The 17,369-nt window shown below is 49.9% G+C and overlaps 2 protein-coding genes across 2 annotated transcripts in view; one reads left to right on the top strand and one right to left on the bottom strand.

Moving 5' to 3' along the window:
• DAAM1 (dishevelled associated activator of morphogenesis 1) overlaps nucleotides 1–3,680 on the top strand; it is an 87,885-nt gene extending 84,205 nt beyond the window's left edge. Inside the window, 2 exon segments of the mRNA XM_040601013.1 lie at nucleotides 261–431; nucleotides 876–3,680. Of these exon segments, the coding sequence (XP_040456947.1) occupies nucleotides 261–431; nucleotides 876–1,085 (381 nt within the window). The 3' untranslated portion in view covers nucleotides 1,086–3,680.
• Nucleotides 3,681–13,983: 10,303 nt separating this feature from the next.
• On the bottom strand, nucleotides 13,984–16,576 carry GPR135 (G protein-coupled receptor 135). The gene has a single exon (XM_040599599.1). It carries the CDS (start codon nucleotides 16,574–16,576, stop codon nucleotides 15,308–15,310), a length of 1,269 nt encoding a protein of 422 aa, XP_040455533.1. The 3' UTR covers nucleotides 13,984–15,307.
• Nucleotides 16,577–17,369: the final 793 nt, after the last annotated feature.

The raw sequence follows: 17,369 nt of genomic DNA, 5'->3' as shown, positions 1-17,369 counted from the left end.
CTCAGCAGAGCCTGAGGCAAGAAGGGGAGAGGGAGCTTGGGAGTGATCCAGGTCAGCTCTTACAGGGCAGCAGGTAAAACATCAGATGATTTATTTCATGTTTATGTCAAGGCTTGATGAAGCAAAGTCCTGCTGTCCACTCTGGCCGCTGGAAGTGTTTCTTTCCGCTCTGTCAAGTCAAAGGCTTCCCATGGGGGGGGGGTTCACCAGTGTGGTGGGTGTCTCTTGAGACTGAGAGACCCCTGTCTTCTCTCTCCCAGTTTTCCAAAGCTGTGAAGCACTTCGGAGAAGACACAGACAAAATTCAGCCTGACGAGTTCTTCGGCATCTTTGACCAGTTCCTTCAAGCCGTGACCGAGGCCAAGCAGGAAAATGAGAACATGAGGAGGAGGAAGGAGGAGGAGGAGCGCCGAGCACGCATGGAAGCACAGGTGAGTGGGCACCAGCAAGTCCAGCAGCACCCCCAGAGCACCCAGGGACGGCAACCTTGCTGTGCTGTCCCCATGGTGAGCATGGTGGCACGGGGAGCACTGAAGACTGGGCAAGGAGATGCTGTGCTCCTAGAACCCCTGGTTTTTCACTGTTGGTTGCTTAATTAAATACTAACATTGGGTTGGCGAGATCTTGGAACTCAAACACGCAGCAGAGCTGGTGCTGCCTGTGGGGTGGTGTGACCCACCAGCAGCAGCCATGGGGCTGTGGACCTCAGCCCATGGGTTGTATCGATAACCCTAACCAGCTCTCATGTGCTAAGCAGTGGCGTGGGAAACCACTCTTGTTTCATGAGTTTGGGGGTCACCATGCATGTGTTGGACACCCCGCAACCACTTACATGAGAGTGACTTGTCTCCTTTCCCCCCCACCATGGCATGCAGCTGAAGGAGCAGCGGGAGCGGGAGCGCAAGGCAAGGAAGGCGAAGGAGAGCGGGGAGGAAGGCGGCGAGTTTGACGACCTCGTCTCGGCCCTGCGCTCAGGCGAAGTCTTCGACAAGGACCTCTCCAAACTGAAGCGCAACCGCAAGCGCATTGCCAACCAGTTGGCTGACAGTGGCCGCGAGAGGCCTGTCACCAAGCTCAACTTCTGAAAAGCAAACAACAAAACGCAACAAAAAAACGCGGGTTAGTCTTTTTGAAGTGGCTAGGGGAGTTTTTTATTCCCATTATACTGCCTTGTGATTCAAAGCGAAACAGTGGCGCACTCTTTCTCCCCGCGGGCGAGTGTGTGTATGTATATACTGTGTATATAGTCACGCTGGGGGGGCAGATGGAGGTGCGTGGGCAGCCCACCTTGATGAGTGCCTGTGCCACCTCCTCCCCTCAGCCCACTCTGAAAAGTAGTTCTCCCATGCACAAGCACAATGCCGCGTCTGCGGAGCAAGAGAGGACCCAACCCAGAGATGCCAGCGGTCCCCATGGTTCCCAAAGGCAATGGGAAGCCGCTCTCGGCCGCTCTCCTGCTCGGACCCCCCCAGGCCATTTGCAGGGGATGCCTTGCACACAAGCCGAGCGGTATGAAGAAGAAAAGAAAAAAAACACAAGTTGACTGAACTTTAATCCGTTGGTTGGTTTTTTTTAACTCATTGTTGTGATTATTCCAAAAAACTCACAGATCCGTGCTTTCGTGCTGGTTCCTGAGCTCGGCACCATGGGTGCTCCCAGCGATGCTCTTCCTGTCATCCTTGGGAAATGCTCTTTTTCCTCTTACCACCTCCTTGCTAAAGGAAAAAGTTTACCCCAAAGTGCTTATCGCTGTAACGCCACACAGATGTATTGATACTTTCACAGCGTTTTCTGGCCCAAGATGGTGGGAAAGGTTGGTTCTCGGAGGAGACAAGGAGCATAAACTTTTGCGTTGTAATTTTTATTCTTCCTTTCTGTTCAATGGGACAAACTGTATCCTCTGTAAAGGTGGGTCAGGACCAAAGGTCTCTGATATACAAGGAGGCTGGTGCAAAACCCACTGGCTTTCACCCACCTTCTTTTCTCTTTTCTTTATCAGACACACAGAAGCAGCGATGCCAAGAAGCGCTCGTCTCATAGCCAGGTCCTTTTTCAACTGGTTTGCTGTTTGTTGTCATTGCAAATTTGTAAGCAGAACTACCTGTCAAATGTCAGTCCAAAAAAAAGAAAAAAAATAATAAAAATAATTCAAAGCTCTCAGGGAGTAATAATTTAAAGGTTTAGAAAATTAAGAATTGGAGAATAAAAAGTAACCACCATTAACATATTAACATTTCTATTCTTAAATTATGCTGAATATATAGAGGACTGTTACTTTTTACTTTTATTTATTCGTGGTGTGTTTTTTAAGAAAACAAAACAAAACCTTTTTATACCACCAATACTTTTGTGATCCTATTTTTTTTTGTTTGTTTGTTCTTTTTCCTGTGGAGAGATGAGTTTGTCCCTGTTGCACTAGATATTAACATTATTTGAAATAAGGTTGGTTGGGGTTTTTTTGTCAGATAATCGGTATTACTGGTGGGGTATGGGATGTCAGTTAACTATATGTACTGTATAGCAAAAGTGCTGTTTAAACTAATTTGTATAAAAAATACGGTTCTAAGCACCTGAAGGCCATGGGGTCTGCGTGCTGAGTGAAAGCTGTGAAATCTCTCTCTAACCAGAGTTGTCAAGAACTGTGGTTTTACCATTTTATTCATTTCTTCATTGCAACTTTTGACGCACTGTAGATTAAAAAAAAAAAAAGAAAAAAGAAAAAAAATTCTGAGTAGCATTTAAAGCAGTAATAAATAAAGCAGGTAAGCGCAAAAAGTCCAGCACCTCGTATCCAAGCAGCTGCAAAACCTGCAGATTATGTTCAAAGGTGGAGTTAAGCACTTTGCTTTAAGAAGGAGGGGGAAATAAAGACAAAAGGTAATGATAATACTATTCCTTAACTAAAGTGCCTCTATTTATATTTTTTATTTATGGCTGAAAAAAATGGGGCTGATACAATTGAGGGAATGGACTTTGGGGGGAATTTAAAATACTAAATAAAAGAAAAAAAAGGTTAAAAAAAGAAGTCTGGCCTCTGATGGTTTAAGGAATGGTTGGTCACATGTGTTTAATTTGAAAGGCGGTGGGAGTTGGAAAGGGCAATCGCCTCCCGGGGACCCTGGGTGCAGGGCTTGGCCACCAGCACCCACCCCTGGCTCCTGCCTCCGCGACCCCAGTGCCACAACAGGACCTTTCCTGACAGATTTCCTCTTGCCCTTCCAAACCTGTTTTGTTTTGTTTTGTTTTGTTTTCAAATTGTTTTACAGCAGCCTTGTTGTCAGGCTGAGTTTGCCATTTCTTTGTTTTCTTTAAGAAAAAAAGAAAAAAGAAAAAATATTATATCTCTATAAATAAATACAAAAGCTGTGTGCAGGTAATTCCATGTGCCATTGTCAAAAACTACTTTTAGATTGGTGCTGGTGTAAGTAGCCACTCTTTTCTCTTGGGTGTGTATTTTAAAGATGATTTTTTTTTTTTTAATAATGCCAAAAAGGAAAAAAAAATCCATAATAATTTGTAAACTGAAGTATATGTCTTGGACCTTATTAGCTTTGTAGTGACCAAGGTAGTCTGTTAGGTGCAAGGATGTTAGTAGTCTTAGCTAGTGGGAAATGCTGTGTAATGTTACGAGACTGTACATTTTCTAAGACGGCAATATGCAATAAAGAAAAATGATTTCGGTGAGTGTACATGGCATAGCCGTGAGTTATTTTTTGGTGACAAAAAAAAGGGACATTTGGGGATTGAGACAGGTGCTGAAGAAAAGGCCCTCCATGGGTTGCTTTTTTGGGGGGTGTAGTTGCAGTCACTGCTAGGGGTGGCTGATAACCCCACTTCGCTGCATTCCCGCGTGCTAGGTTGTATGCAGTCAGGGGGGTTTCCATGCTCCTGACTGGCAGCATACTCGTGGTCACCCACCTGTGGGCTCTGAAACACCTCCCAGTTAGTGACTCCATTTCTCCCCGCTGTGTTGTTGCTACTGCCTGTTCCCACCTTGGTGATCTGCTTTTCTAGTAGCCTGCGTTGAGGCAGCCACCAGTTTTGCATCACTGGGTGGGATCATCTCTCTTTCTCCAGCTGATGGAGCCGAGCTGGTGCTGTCTGGGCTACCTAGCATGCCTCTAGCAAGCCAATATATTTAGAAACACCAGAGATGTTTTCTTGGCAGTAGCCCAAACCCTTCTTGGCGTTTTCATGCTCACCATTACCTTTCCCACACACCTTCCCATCTGGGGTCTCTGTTATTTTCTTCTTTTTCCAGTGCTCTTTTCATGAGTGATCTTTGCAGCACTCAGCACCCTCAGACCCACCTGTCTGTAGTAATGGGAGCATGTACATCGTGCTCAGACCCATATGCTTCCCCCTTCTTTCAGGGCTTTCCCCGGTATAACCAGTAAGACAGCACCGAGCCAGCCCAGATAAGACATCTAACACATCCCTGGGCTCAGGACTTCCTTTGATGCAATACCACCCGGTGTCAGGGCTGACAGACAGGGCAGATTTCTCCTATTTATAGCCCATGGCCAGTGTTTCCTACTACAGAGCGTATTTATGATCCAGCATTGGTCAGATCTGGGCTTGCAGGGAGCACAGGGCAGTGGAGAAGAGCATGGCTACCATCACAGCTTTTGGCAAGCCGGTGGGCTGGTAATGCCGTGCAAAAGCCGCCCCAGGCTGTGTAGTGAAAGGACCCAAGCAGAAGGGGAATGGCTTCAGCTGCTCTTCCCTTCGTAAATCCCTGTGTCCCCAGCACAGGGGTGCTCTGGGGTGCATCCATAAACAGATAGGAACAAGCTGGCCAAACCCTGCAACCCAATGAGGACCTGAAATTCTGGTTAATGGCAGATCGCAGGTTTCCTGAGCCGCACCAGTGTGTGACACAAGGACAGTCCCCAGGATGGGGATGGGGTGGCAGTTGGAGATGTGAGCAAGGACAGGGCATAGCTTTTTATTTAACCAAGATATCTGAGAGGTTAAAAAGCCTAGTAATGTGCAAGCTTCCTAGCCTGCAAACACTTCTTCAGGGCTCAAATAGTAGCATCCGTGGCTTGAGAACATAAATTTGAGATGCAACATTCGTCATCCCAGAGGCAAGGGTACTGGAGGGGGCACTGTGCTGGACTGGCATGGCTGCACTGTGCGAGCCCATTTCACCAGGAGCTCATGTCTACCAATGGCCTAGCTGGCTGGGTTTTCACCTGAAAGAGGGCTTCTGTGCCCCAAATCCTGGGTTCTCCTTCCAGTTAAAGCCATGAGGAGGGTGTACTGGATGGACCAAACCTGCTCAGACCCGCCGGTGCCAGGGGACCTGCCGGGCATGGCACTCCGGAGGAATTGCCCCATGGGGCCACCCAGGTTGGTGGCATCAAACCTGCTGAACCAGCCTGGGCTGTGCCCTGCTCCAGCTCGGCGGCTTTCCCTGTTGCCGAAGGCTGGGGCCACTGAGTCCCGTCAGAGCAAGCAGTGTCAGGTGTCATCTCCTGCACTCAACCTGTTACCCTTGGCAGCGTGCCCCGGCTTGGAAAAGATGAGTCAAGAGGTCGGGGCGATGACCTGATGCAGACACAGCATTGCATGCAAAACTCACCTCAGCACGTAGGGCAGACGCAGCTTGACAGGGAGACATCGGGCTCCCAGCCCTGCTGGCAGCATTGCTGCTTTGGTGCCACTGGCAGGAGCTTGCTGGACTTCACATTCAAAAATATTTATTTACTCCCAAGGGAGGGTACAATGGAACCAATGGATCTGTCAGGCTTTGATGTGCCTCCTGGAGGCCCTCAGGAAATGGTAAGCAAAGCAGGGACGTTGCCAGTCCTGTTCCCACCCCTGTGGCAGCTGGACCTGACTCTGTGCCCAATGCCAGTGCCTATGTCACAGCTCAACCGTATGTTCTGGGGCAAAACTGCACTTTGCCAATGGCACGATCTCATACAGCCCAATCACCAGATCTGCGGCCCTTCTGCAGGGCTGGCACTGCTGGAGCATCCCAGGAACATGCTCATCCCTCAATGCAGACACAAGCGTAGCAATAAAATCTCATAAAAGCACCTGGATATTTCCGTACCAGCCTGTGCTGTGGGGTGAATATGCCCTTCCAGCTGTGCTTCTGGGGGGAAACAGGTGAGGCCAAGCTGACACGAAGGCTGATGGGTGCAGGAGGGAAGCTATGAGCCAGCACCATCCCCGTCCCTATCCCCATCCCCTCTCCTGCAGCAAATCCTGCAGACATCTCTCTGATGAGCTCACTTCCTGGCATTGCTCAGGGTCCTGCAATATATGCATGTGAAGAGTGCTGCGTTTTAATCAGAGGTGGTCTGACCTGAAACCTCTGAACATTTTATATTACTTTTAGCCTTAAACCGGGCTTGATGAATATGTGTGCGTTAAGCCAGGGAGAAAGCTGGGAAGCTTTTGCTGCAGGGCTCCAGCAGAGCCTCAGGAAAGGCAGCACCACCATCTGCTGGCACTTTCCGGATTTCATGGTTTTAGAGCTGCCCTGAGTATAAAATCAATCCTGCCTCTTGCTTTCCATTGCCAGGTCTCTACTGTGGTCTGAAAAGCTCAGGGTTCTCCACCTGTGGAACAGTCAAAATGCTAAATTTTATATTTAACTTCCCCCAACGTAGCTGAGGAGGGAAAATTTTAATTCTATCCATCATAATTCAAGTCAAATCACAACATGTGGTTTCGCTGCAACTTTTGGCACTGCCTGAGCTTCAGGCTGGTGCACTGTGTGTATGTGCATGCAGGCATCACAAATGCATGTATGTGTAAGATAAACCAACTCAAAATACTTTCATGGGTCATCAGAACTTATTTACACGGTTTTTGAAATCAGTGCCCCACTCTGCTACAGTGCCCACCAGGATTTGTCCGGGTGCTAGGGACTATGTTGGAAACCTGTTTCATGCAGACCCCCTTGCTAAAAAAACACAGCTTTCTCTGTTGTCATGTTGCTTGAACTTAACGTTAAGGTGGAGTTTCCCCGTTCCCAGGGCAGGTCTGTGAAGGTAAGTCGTTGAATTGTCATTTTTCCATTATTTTCCTTACCAGTCCCTATTCCAGCATTTGCTCATGTGCCCGTGCTCTCAGTTCAGCCGTGGCTCTGTGGGGGGGTAGGACACGTGCTGTGTATTTGGGCAAAGGCAAGCAGGGCTGCCCTAAACAAGGATTATCCTGGCCACCATGACAGCAAGTCTGGAGCACATGGGACAGCCAAACATAGTTACGTTCCTGCTGCCTAACCCATCCCTGCTGCTGCAAGCAAAGCCAGGCTGGGACAGTGCCTGTGACTTTAGCTGGGCTTTCAGCACTGCAGGGTACCAGGAGCTTTTCCATCTGCTTTAAATTTATACTTGTGTACATTCACACAGCTTTACTCTGCCAAGCTCTGTGCAGAGCATCCTCTGGGCTCATGGAAAAGTGAGGAAGCCCCAGCCTTGTGCTCCCGATCTCTGTCTGAGACCCTTTTTACTGTGAAATCAGAGCATGAAGCACTCAGGCAAGACCTAGTTTCTACAGCAAATCTTTCCAACTTAAGAGCAGGCAGTGATCACCATTTGAGTTATATTTTCTGGAAAGAATCCACAATTCAGATGCTGTATTCAAAACCTGACATGACCCCAGGGATAACATATTACCAAATGTTCTGTAAAATGCACCAGACTGAGCACAGAAGCCACAGGCGCGGGTCAGGGAGGCACACAAATGCCATGGCACGTTAGATTTCACTGGAGAAATAAGTGACCTGGTTACTCAGAGCATTTTTTTCCCTGATGTTGAGATTAGTTCAGAGTATGTTGCTAGGTCAGGTAAGCAAATTACATTTATGTGGCTATGAGGGAATTGCTGGGTGAGAGATTTAAGAGAGATTTATCTTGCTGGTTTTGTCCATACATATGATCCTGAGGGGGGGGTAATTTGTAGGACCCATCCAGGGAGTTTTGTTCCTCACCAGCTGCAGTACCAGCATCTCTCCAGCTGCCCTCTGCCATGGTCGGGGGTGGGCTGGCCCGGTGCTAGCTGCCAGCCACACCTAGGAACCGGCCCAGCACTCACATGCAGCCCCAGCCTGGGGACAATTTCCACCTGCTCTGAGTGTGCACATTTCAGTGAAGCCCTCTGGTCAAGCCTCTGAGTATAAACCCAAGTGTTCAAGCCTGTGCATCAGTACTGCTGGCAGAAGCGGATGGAGAGATTCCTGCTCCCTTCAGCCAGACTTGCTCTGACCCCTGGAAGAAACAAGGATGTTCCTCCAGATGTGGAAGAGCAGGCAGCACTGAGTATTTCCACTCCTGATCTCCCCCACAGGAGCTGAAGAGTGTAATTTTCCCAAGTGACCTCCCCAAAGTCACCCCTGCTGCAACCTTCTGCTTTTCTTTATAGCAGCAAGGAGGAGAGGGTGTCCCCAGGTCTGAAGGAAAGCAGACAAGGTGTGAAGCATTGAACTTTGCAGACACCTTTAACTCTTCAGTGCACACAACCTCTGAGAAAAGGTGCAATCACGTTTTCAGAGCAAAGCTTTAAAAAAAAAGCCCTTTTTTTTCAGTTTAGGAATCCTTTTAGTTGCTCCCTTGTGTATTAGTTTCTGAGCTGACTATTTATGGAAGACATAAGGTTGAAAATAGTTTATAAAGGCAAGAACAACGGATGCATAAAATTAAGGATCCCAAGTATTTGGAAATTGTTCCCCAGTTCTGTGGGCTTCTGTCAGTGCTTGCTTTTCTGAAACCTGCTGAACCTGAAGGAGCTCAGTGCCAGCAAGCCAGGGAATAGCACAAATAATAAACAGCTCCCCTCCGAGTGAATTTACTTCCTTTGCTGAATCATAGCTGGATCCAGCTCATCTTTCATGATCACCCCAGAAGCCTGCGGGCACACTGCTGTGCTGTTTCACCCAGTACAAACAGCCTGAGCAAGGCTTCAGGGCTTGACTGCTGCCTAAGCAGCAAGCACCAGCACAGCCCCTCCAGTTGGAGTGGCAAGATGAGCACAACGATCCCTGCAGAAAACACACAGATTGTTCTTCAGTTGTTTTACGCTATTGCAGATTGAGCTAGAAGAGCCTGGGTTTAAGGCTCAGCCAAAAACACACCCCTGAGGTGTATGGAGCTGAGCACAGAGCAGCGATGCCCACAGTGATGGGGACAGGAACAGACACACCAGCCTTGTCTGGGAGCCGCTTGGCACAGTGCTGCCAGCTCCCCAGGACAGAGATGCTGGAGGGTGTCACCATCTGCCTTCCTTCTGGCACAGCTGCCTGGCAAGGAGGGGGTTCTTTGGAAGTGAATCCAGGGCAGGATCTGGCCGTCAGTGCACATCATGCTGTGTCAGCATTCCCTTGGTCTTTGAGCCCTACTTGCTAAATCTCCTCTAGCTTCAGTCACAAGCCTTCTGGGGTCTTGTCTGAGCAGGTCATCCTTCACTCCCCAGCTAGACTAGTGTAGACCCTGGTGCTGTGCCCTGGGGTTTCTGCTACTTTCACTTTGATTTCCCCAGTGACGCATCCATTTTATGCCGCTGAGAGGGATTTCCAGTCTGTGTCTCCATGCCACTTTTCCTCCTGCTTCTTGCAGTGGTGAGACTTCCTAGGAAAAAATATCTAGAAATGCAGACCCATTCCCCAAGCACTTCATCTGAGGTTACTGTCGATCACCCCAGACTTTCAAGAGTCAAGCAGTACGCTGCCAGCAACATGGCATTAGAAACCCATTGCTCTTTTGCAAATGGGAAAGAGGAAGGGGGCTGGCGATGGTATGGATAGTGCCTCACCCCACTGGTCCTGGTAAATTCATGGCTTGCAGCAGCAAAGCAGTGCAGCAAAACTGGGCGTGGAGTCACCCAAGCCTGGATCCCATTGCAGGTTACTCCTCCCACAGGATTTGGGACCATTTTATTCTTCCGGAGCTAAGTCACTACCTTGTGGCTGTGCAGTGCTTTGCTAGCAGATCTATTTATTATTAATAACCAGAGTCATCATATAAAAATACAAATGCAGCTGGAGTGAAAAGGTAGATCTGCCACTGAACTAAGCACCCTGTCAGCATCAGAACTGATCTCATCAGGCATCTGGGCTGCAGTTTTTGCAGTTTTGGAGAGCGTGCAGCACAAACATCAGCCAGCATTGCACAAAATGCCACTTTTCTGATGTGCTTTCCAAATTACTCATTTCAGCCTCTACAACAAATCTTCCAAAGAGCAACGTGTGTTGAGTTTAATGGTGACTACTGAATCCATCTTTGAAACTAGGTTTCAGAGATGTACACTTAGGGCTTGCAGTGCGTCGGTCACAACCCTTACTCTGAATGCTTTTATTTGGGATGCAGCAGTCCTGAAGGCAGAGTGGTTGATCTCATTAACAGAAGGAGGCTTTTCTTAGGATCATTAGTCGAAAAGCTGGGCTGGCTGCTCAGATATCTGCTGACATTTACTGGATACGCAAACCAACACCAGTGCTGAAATAAGGAGGAATGGGGGATCTGATCCACATGAGCTATTCCAGTTCTGGGCAATTATTGCCAGCTATTACAGCACATCAGGCTGTCACTTACAAATTGCTAATTGTTTGCAGTTCATAAGTTGTGCACAGAGCATTTGCTTTGAACCAAGACTTCATCCAGAGATTAGGAAGGGAGTGGAAAATAACGACAAATTAATCTGATGATTAAATCAACAGCAAAACTACCGGTGACTCCAATTGGAACAGTTCCTTCTAAAATGCTTGTCATTCATTGAGACTTAACATTTTCCTTCTAAGATATAATGCATTAGTTGTATCAGTGGCATGCATAGCATTGCCAGATAGTATAGTACTCTTGAACGGAGGAGGGTAAGTATACTGGAAAGTCAACTAGGGACTAAAGAGCCCAAGGACTAATTTTTACTTTGGCCTTAACTAACATTGTCACTGGTATCCAGGGTTGAACTGGTCTTCAAATCACGTGAACTGTTCTCTCTCATGTCAAATATCCTGCACTGAATAACCCATGTGATTTTTGAATTGGGGTGCTAAAAAGTGTCCCAACATCCTTTGCAGAGCCCTTGGGCAAATGAGATTCTGGTTTGCCTGGTGTCCAAGCTCATCTCAAGGATGGATAAAGAAAAGAAATATTGAACAGCTACAGCTAGAGGGTTGGAGCCTTAAAGCTAGTTTTGCAGTGTCTAAAAGCTCAATGTCTTGCTGCCTTCTGAGCTCACTTTCAGCCCAAAGAAAGGGGATGTCTAAGTGGAGTGACACCCACATGGTCATTTAAGAGATGTAGAGTCCTGTCCTTATAGTGGCTTGGCCAGGAGCCACCTCCGGCCATGCCTTCTTACCCATGAACAAGGAGCTGTGACCATGGCCAGGGTTTTCAGAGCTAGAGTAAAACAGTGAGGTAAGCCTCAGGTCTCCTTCTCCTGGATGAACACACGGAGCTATTGTCAGGTACAAGGACTGACTGACATGCTGGCTTGTGTGCTAGCACGGCCAAGACCTTCTCGCCCACTCTGCACTGTTGGTGAGAGGCAGCAACCTTCAGCACAGCTGGGACACAGCAGCATTTCACGGACCATTTTGGCAGGCAGCCTGCAGCCTTTGGTGTGGTGTGTTTTGTGTGTGTGTGTCTTTCTCTCTCTGCTGTTTGTCATTTATTTAAGACACTTCACCCTTTGGTTATATTTTTTTAAACATACTTTTAAAAATGTGTCTGTAGAGACCTGTGTACCTGACTGGCTCAACAGTGCTGTGATATGAGGAGCAGCTGAGGGAACTGGGGTGTTCAGCCTGGAGAAAAGGAGGCTGAGGGGAGACCTTAGCACTCTCTGCAGCTGCCTGAAAGGAGGCCACAGGCAGGGGGGGGTCAGTCCTTGTCCCAAGTAACAAGTTATAGGACAAGAGGAAACAGTCTCAGGCTGTGCCAGGGGAGGTTTAGATTGGATATTAGAAAAGATTTCTTCACCAAAAGGGTTGTCAACCACTGGAAGAGGCTGTCCAGGAGAGAGGTGGAGGCACCATCCCTGGAGGTACTTAAAAGACATGTAGATGTGGTGCTTAGGGACATGGCTTAGTGGTGGGCTTGGCAGTGCTGGGTTTACAGTTGGATTCGATGAAGGTCCAGCCAAAGGTCTTTTCCAACCTAAATGATTCTATGATTATGAGGAGCACAGGACAGGCACAGCTTTAAAACACAGGCTGGCTCTCTATTGGAGCTGCAGCAGGTCCGTGTCAAAAAGGATGTTGTCAAGAGTCAAGCCTTGCTACAGCCCAAGTATGTATGTATGTATGTATGTAACAGAAATGTGCTCGTTTGTGACAGGTTGAAGACCACAGCCAGCTGCCCTCCTTCAGCTCTTCTCATACAAGACTAACATATGGGCACCAGCCAGTGCTAGTTAAAGATACGCTGAAATCTGTGTTGTTCCAGCTTCACTACCACCTTCCTAGGAAGCCATGCTAGTTCACTCCTAGTGCAGCTACCGTGATGCTTCGTGGTCTACCCCAGTCCCAGCGTCCCCAACTCTGCCCTTGCCAGAAGCAACTGCCACAAAGATGCTTACCAGGCCTGCGGTTACACTGGTCAAGGCATTAAATTAGTAGAGAACTAAACAGCATGCAAAACAGGGAATCAGTGGTTTCCTGTTGTTTAGTGCCTGAGCAGGTTAGCGAGAGTCAGCTAGGGTGGTGGGGACAGAAGGGACTGGAAAGGTGGCCAGAGCCAAACATTGAGGGGAGCAGGACTTTCCAGGGGCTTTTAGCTGTACGATCAATGCAGCCATAGCACTGAACGGCATGCCAAGAGTCAGGCACAGCAGCATTGCACCTTCACCTTCCTCGTTTTCTTAACCCAGTAACCATCCCTTAGTTCATCTACTCTGACCAAGTTTGTTCCAATTGGCAGAGAAACCTCTTCTTGCATGCAAAAAGTGCAAAAAGACCCTGCAAATCTGTGTGGTGCTAAAGACAGGAAGGCTGTAAATGATCACTTCTGGTCAAAGTACAGGCTCTGCTTCAGAGCTGCAGAGGGGCCAGACTAAAAACAGAGACATCCTTTCTCCTACAACATGGACTTCATACCGCAATAAGGATACATGCCAAACATACTAGCTGTGCCGTGGCCGAAGGATCAGAGTTAGGGTGCTGCGCTGCAGGTGATATGTGAACTACAAAGTGATTTGCCTGCTGTCTATACTACACAAGTCTGATGAGCATTGAGCTTGAACAGTTTTCCTCATTTCTGTCCTCCCGGCTTTACAAAGCACTGGAACTTACTCTGAGAACTGTTGCTCCAGCTCATGGAGAAACATCCCTTCTAGGAAGGCAGAACCTCATGGGTTTTCTTTGCTATCTCCTGGATAATAGTTAAAGTTTTCTATAGAAAATACAAGAGTCAATGACCAGTGGAACTCAGGCAAAAGCTCTTGAAGCTGTTCAAACACCAGAGTGCTCTGTATGCCGAATTAGCCCACACCAACCTCCTTTTTACCACCTGGCCAGCTAAGTAGGTAAGAGTTAAATCTAATCTCATCGTTCACAACCACCTCCTTTCCTTTACACTAGCCATACCTTGTTTCAGAAGGGCAGATATGCAAGAAATTCCTGTCCTACCCTTCTAACAAGCTACTAGTGTTCACTTGCTGTCAAACAGCTTCTGTGAAGTTCTTGTGGGTTCTGCACAGCTTCCCTCTGAAACAGTATGAATACACTGCTCAACTTACCAAATCCATGATCTGCAAGGCAAAGTATCAGTGCTGAGAAGTAGTCAAGGGTCACATATTTTCCTCATGGACTTCAGGACCGTCACAGAAGAAAATTACAATAATGCTCACAGAATGAAAAAGAGCTGCATCAAAATTTCACAATTAGGTCTCTACTACCATTTATCTGGCAATTTTTTACAGAAGTTCCCTCCTCAAGGCTGGGCTGAGAACGATGCCAGGCTGAGACACTTTCATCTTCTGCATAAAAGACAATTTATTTATTGTCTCACTTACAAAATATGTATGTTCACTTTGGTCACAAACAGTTGAAAAATCCAGTAAAACAGCAACACTGTATTTTTAAAGCCTGTACAAGGGAAAACATGGCCTGTCTTTCACATTTAACTCTGACAAAGATGAAGGAAGGCTCAGTCTTAGTTTCTGATTCAAAATACTAATTTAAGGCTTTAAAGCCTTTGGACAAAATAATTATACTGATAAATTCATATGAATTCATATGAATTTATGCTATGCAATTGCATCTCCATTGTGTTGTTTCCTTTTCTTCAGTGGCAAACAGATCTAGTTTTTAAATATTATACTCCAGATGGATTGCTGCCATCAATACAGTAATTCTGTTCACTGCATATACACATTTTCACATGCTTAAGAGCATACGCAGAGCGCATGGTGTTGCTTTACCTCTCCTTTCGGATACTCGTCTCTCTTGGACAGCTCCTCTAAACACAGTTAAGCTTTTAGAGATAAGACTTGACACTTCTAATGTGCTCAAAAAGAAAACATACACCTTGTGCACAAACTCAGTGATACAATAGTCTACACTCACACCCTTTTCCTCAGTCTGTCTGAAGAACTCCCATTTCTCACATTCATAGTCTTTTAAGATAACTGTACCTGCCAAAAAAAAAAAAAAAAGAAAAGGCTGCTGAAATTCTTACAGCTGAGGTTTCGTCTTCCTTTCCTTGCCTCCTGGTATGATACACCTCCCCTTTCACAACAATTACTGTTCTGTTATATTCGGGAGTATGAAAAAAAATTAAAATGCATCTTAATAGATTGCTTGTTTAGCCTGTCCTACAGTTTATGATTTTCTAGCTATCAGCACTTCCACACATAATGGGTTAAAGCAACATTTTCCTGCCATGATGTGTTCACAGTGTGGTGTTTTCAGAGTGTCTTCCAGCTGCCAGTGCTCAGCTTTCAGTTGCTTTTTTGGCACTTAACAAACAGCTCACACAGTCAGAAAGTTTGGGCTGTATTTGTGTGTCTGTCTCTTCGCTTCACTGTAGCAATTTCTGCAGGCCTGGAGCAAACACTGTTTCATTCTTGCAGTCAAGCTCTTGTGCTGGCTGGACTCACTGGCTATCACCAGTGTGTCCGGCCTGCTGAAAGGGAAGAGGGACTTCCTTTCCCTGTGGAGCTGTTTGCAGACTGGTCACCAAACCAGAGCTCATACAATGGAGAAGAAACCACACTGTGGCTCACGCAGTCCCATCTCTCCAGTTTCCTGGTAGTCTGGCTGCAAAGGGCTCCAGCTGCCAGGGCTCCCAACATTTTCTCAGGGAGATGGCCCCAGGGCCCAATGCCTCCATCCTGGACCCCTATCCCTTCAGAGGCTGGTGTCAACGGTGTCTGCCTTGGCCTGCAAGGCAGCCTCAGAGATAGTGTCCGGTTGCCCATCCCGACAGAAGAGTACAGCAGGGTTCTTGCAGGCCCACATGGCCACCTCTCCCCCGCTCGCTGGGCTGGAGGAGGATGGGGCACTGCCTGGAGGGCCGCTCTGCCGATTGACATAGCGCTCCCGGACACGATCAGCCTGGCTCCAGGGCTCCGGCTGGCGGCCTGGGACCGAGAGGTAGGCAGCCACGTTGTTCCTAGTCCTGTAGCCACCCTCACGGCTGCGCCGCAGCAGCACGGAAATGTTGGGGTTGCGGGCAGCGTAGATGAGGGGGTTGATGGCACCATTGGCCCAGGCCATCCCGCTGGCTACAGCATCCATGGTGGGCGAGAAAGGCAGGCGGCCAGCAGCAGCAGCCAGCCCCAGGATGCAGTAGGGCCCCCAGCAGCAGATGATGGAGACGATCATGATGAGGACAGTGGTGGCTGTGCGCATCTCCCCGTAGGCCCGCAGCAGGTGTCCGTAGGTGGTGAGGGGCCGCACACGGCTCTCGGCCAGCCGCACCGCCCGGCAGATGTTGTAGTGGCAGAAGCACATGAGGGCGAAGGGCAGGAGGTAGCAGAGCACGATGAGGGCCGCACCATAGGGCGGCCCCAGCCGGGACGAGCCCCAGGGCAGGACGTAGACGCAGCGGTAGGACCCGGGCCGGGCCTCCCGCCGCCCCTCACCCGCCAGCCCGTACCAGGGTCCGGCCAGGCCCAGGGCGGCCAGCCAGACGGCGGCCAGGAGCTGGGCGGCGCGGCGGCGGCCCATCTTGTGTCGGGGCTGGCGGACGATGGCACAGTAGCGGTCGAAGGAAAGGAGGGCCATGGTGAGGGTGGCGGCGATGCCCAGCCCAGCGTGGAGCGCAGCGCTGGCCAGGCAGAGGCGCTGCCCGAAGAGCCAGGCGCCGGGCGGGCGGCTGAGCAGGCTGAGGAAGGCCAGGGGCAGGCAGAGCAGGGCGCCCAACAGCTCCGACAGCGACAGCGACAGCACGAAGGCGTTGGTGACCGTGCGGAGCTGCCGGTGCCGGGCGATCACCAGCACAACCGCCCCGTTGCCCAGCGCCGAGAAGGCGAAGATGAGCAGCAGCGCCAACGCCTGGGAGGCCAGCGCCGCCGCAGACCACCCCGCCGCCGCTCCCGCCGCCGCCCCGCCGCTCTCGTTGCCGCCGCCGCCGCCGCGGGAGAGGTTGCCCGGCCCGACCGCCGCCGACTCCATGCGCAGCCTCATGCCCCGACCAGCGCCGCGGCTGCAGAGGCGCTGCCCGCCCGCCCGCCGCGTTCCCCGCCCGCGCCGGGCCGCCCCGCCAGCCGCTGACGTCGCCCGGCAGCCGTTGCCCGGAGAAACGGCCCGGGCCGCTCCGGCTCTCCCCGCCGCCCGGGGGCGGGGAACCGGCGTCCTCACAGCCCAACAGCGTGGCCGGGAGACGCCGGCCATTACAGCTGGGATGGGGATGGGGACCCCCTCACCCCACAGAGCCATCATCCCCATCACAGAGTCGGAGGCGGGTCCCCACACCCCCTCTCCCGACAGGGCCCCTCTCCCCTCAAATTCTGTTCCCCTCATGGCTCCTCTCCCCTCCTAGCCCTCTCTCTTCACCGCTCCTCTCCCCTCAGAGCCCCTCTCCCCTCCCAGCCTCTCTTCTCACCACTCCTCTCCCCTCATGGCCCCCTTTCCCTCATGGCCCCTCTCCCCTCACAGCCCCTCTTCCCTCCCAGCCCTCTCTCTTTACCGTCCCTCTCCTCTCAGAGACCTTCTCCTCTCATGGCCCCTCTCCCCTCCCAGCCCTCTCTCTCACTGCTCCTTTCCCACAGGGCCCCTCTCCCCTCCTTTCCCCTCACGGCTCCTCTCCCCCCAAATCCCTCTCCCCTCATGGTCCCTCTCCCCTCCTAGCCCCCTCTCTTCACTGCTCCTCTCCCCTCAGAGCCCCTCTCCCCTCACGGCCCATTTCCCCTCATGGCTCCTTTCCCCCTCCCAGCCCTGCAAAGGGACGGGGCTCGCCTACCTACGG

Source organism: Falco naumanni, chromosome 7 (assembly GCF_017639655.2).
Source record: "Falco naumanni isolate bFalNau1 chromosome 7, bFalNau1.pat, whole genome shotgun sequence".
NCBI classification, from domain to species: Eukaryota; Metazoa; Chordata; class Aves; order Falconiformes; family Falconidae; genus Falco; species Falco naumanni.
The sequence above is the reverse complement of the archived record's forward strand: the minus strand, read 5'-3'. Positions and strand labels throughout refer to the sequence as shown.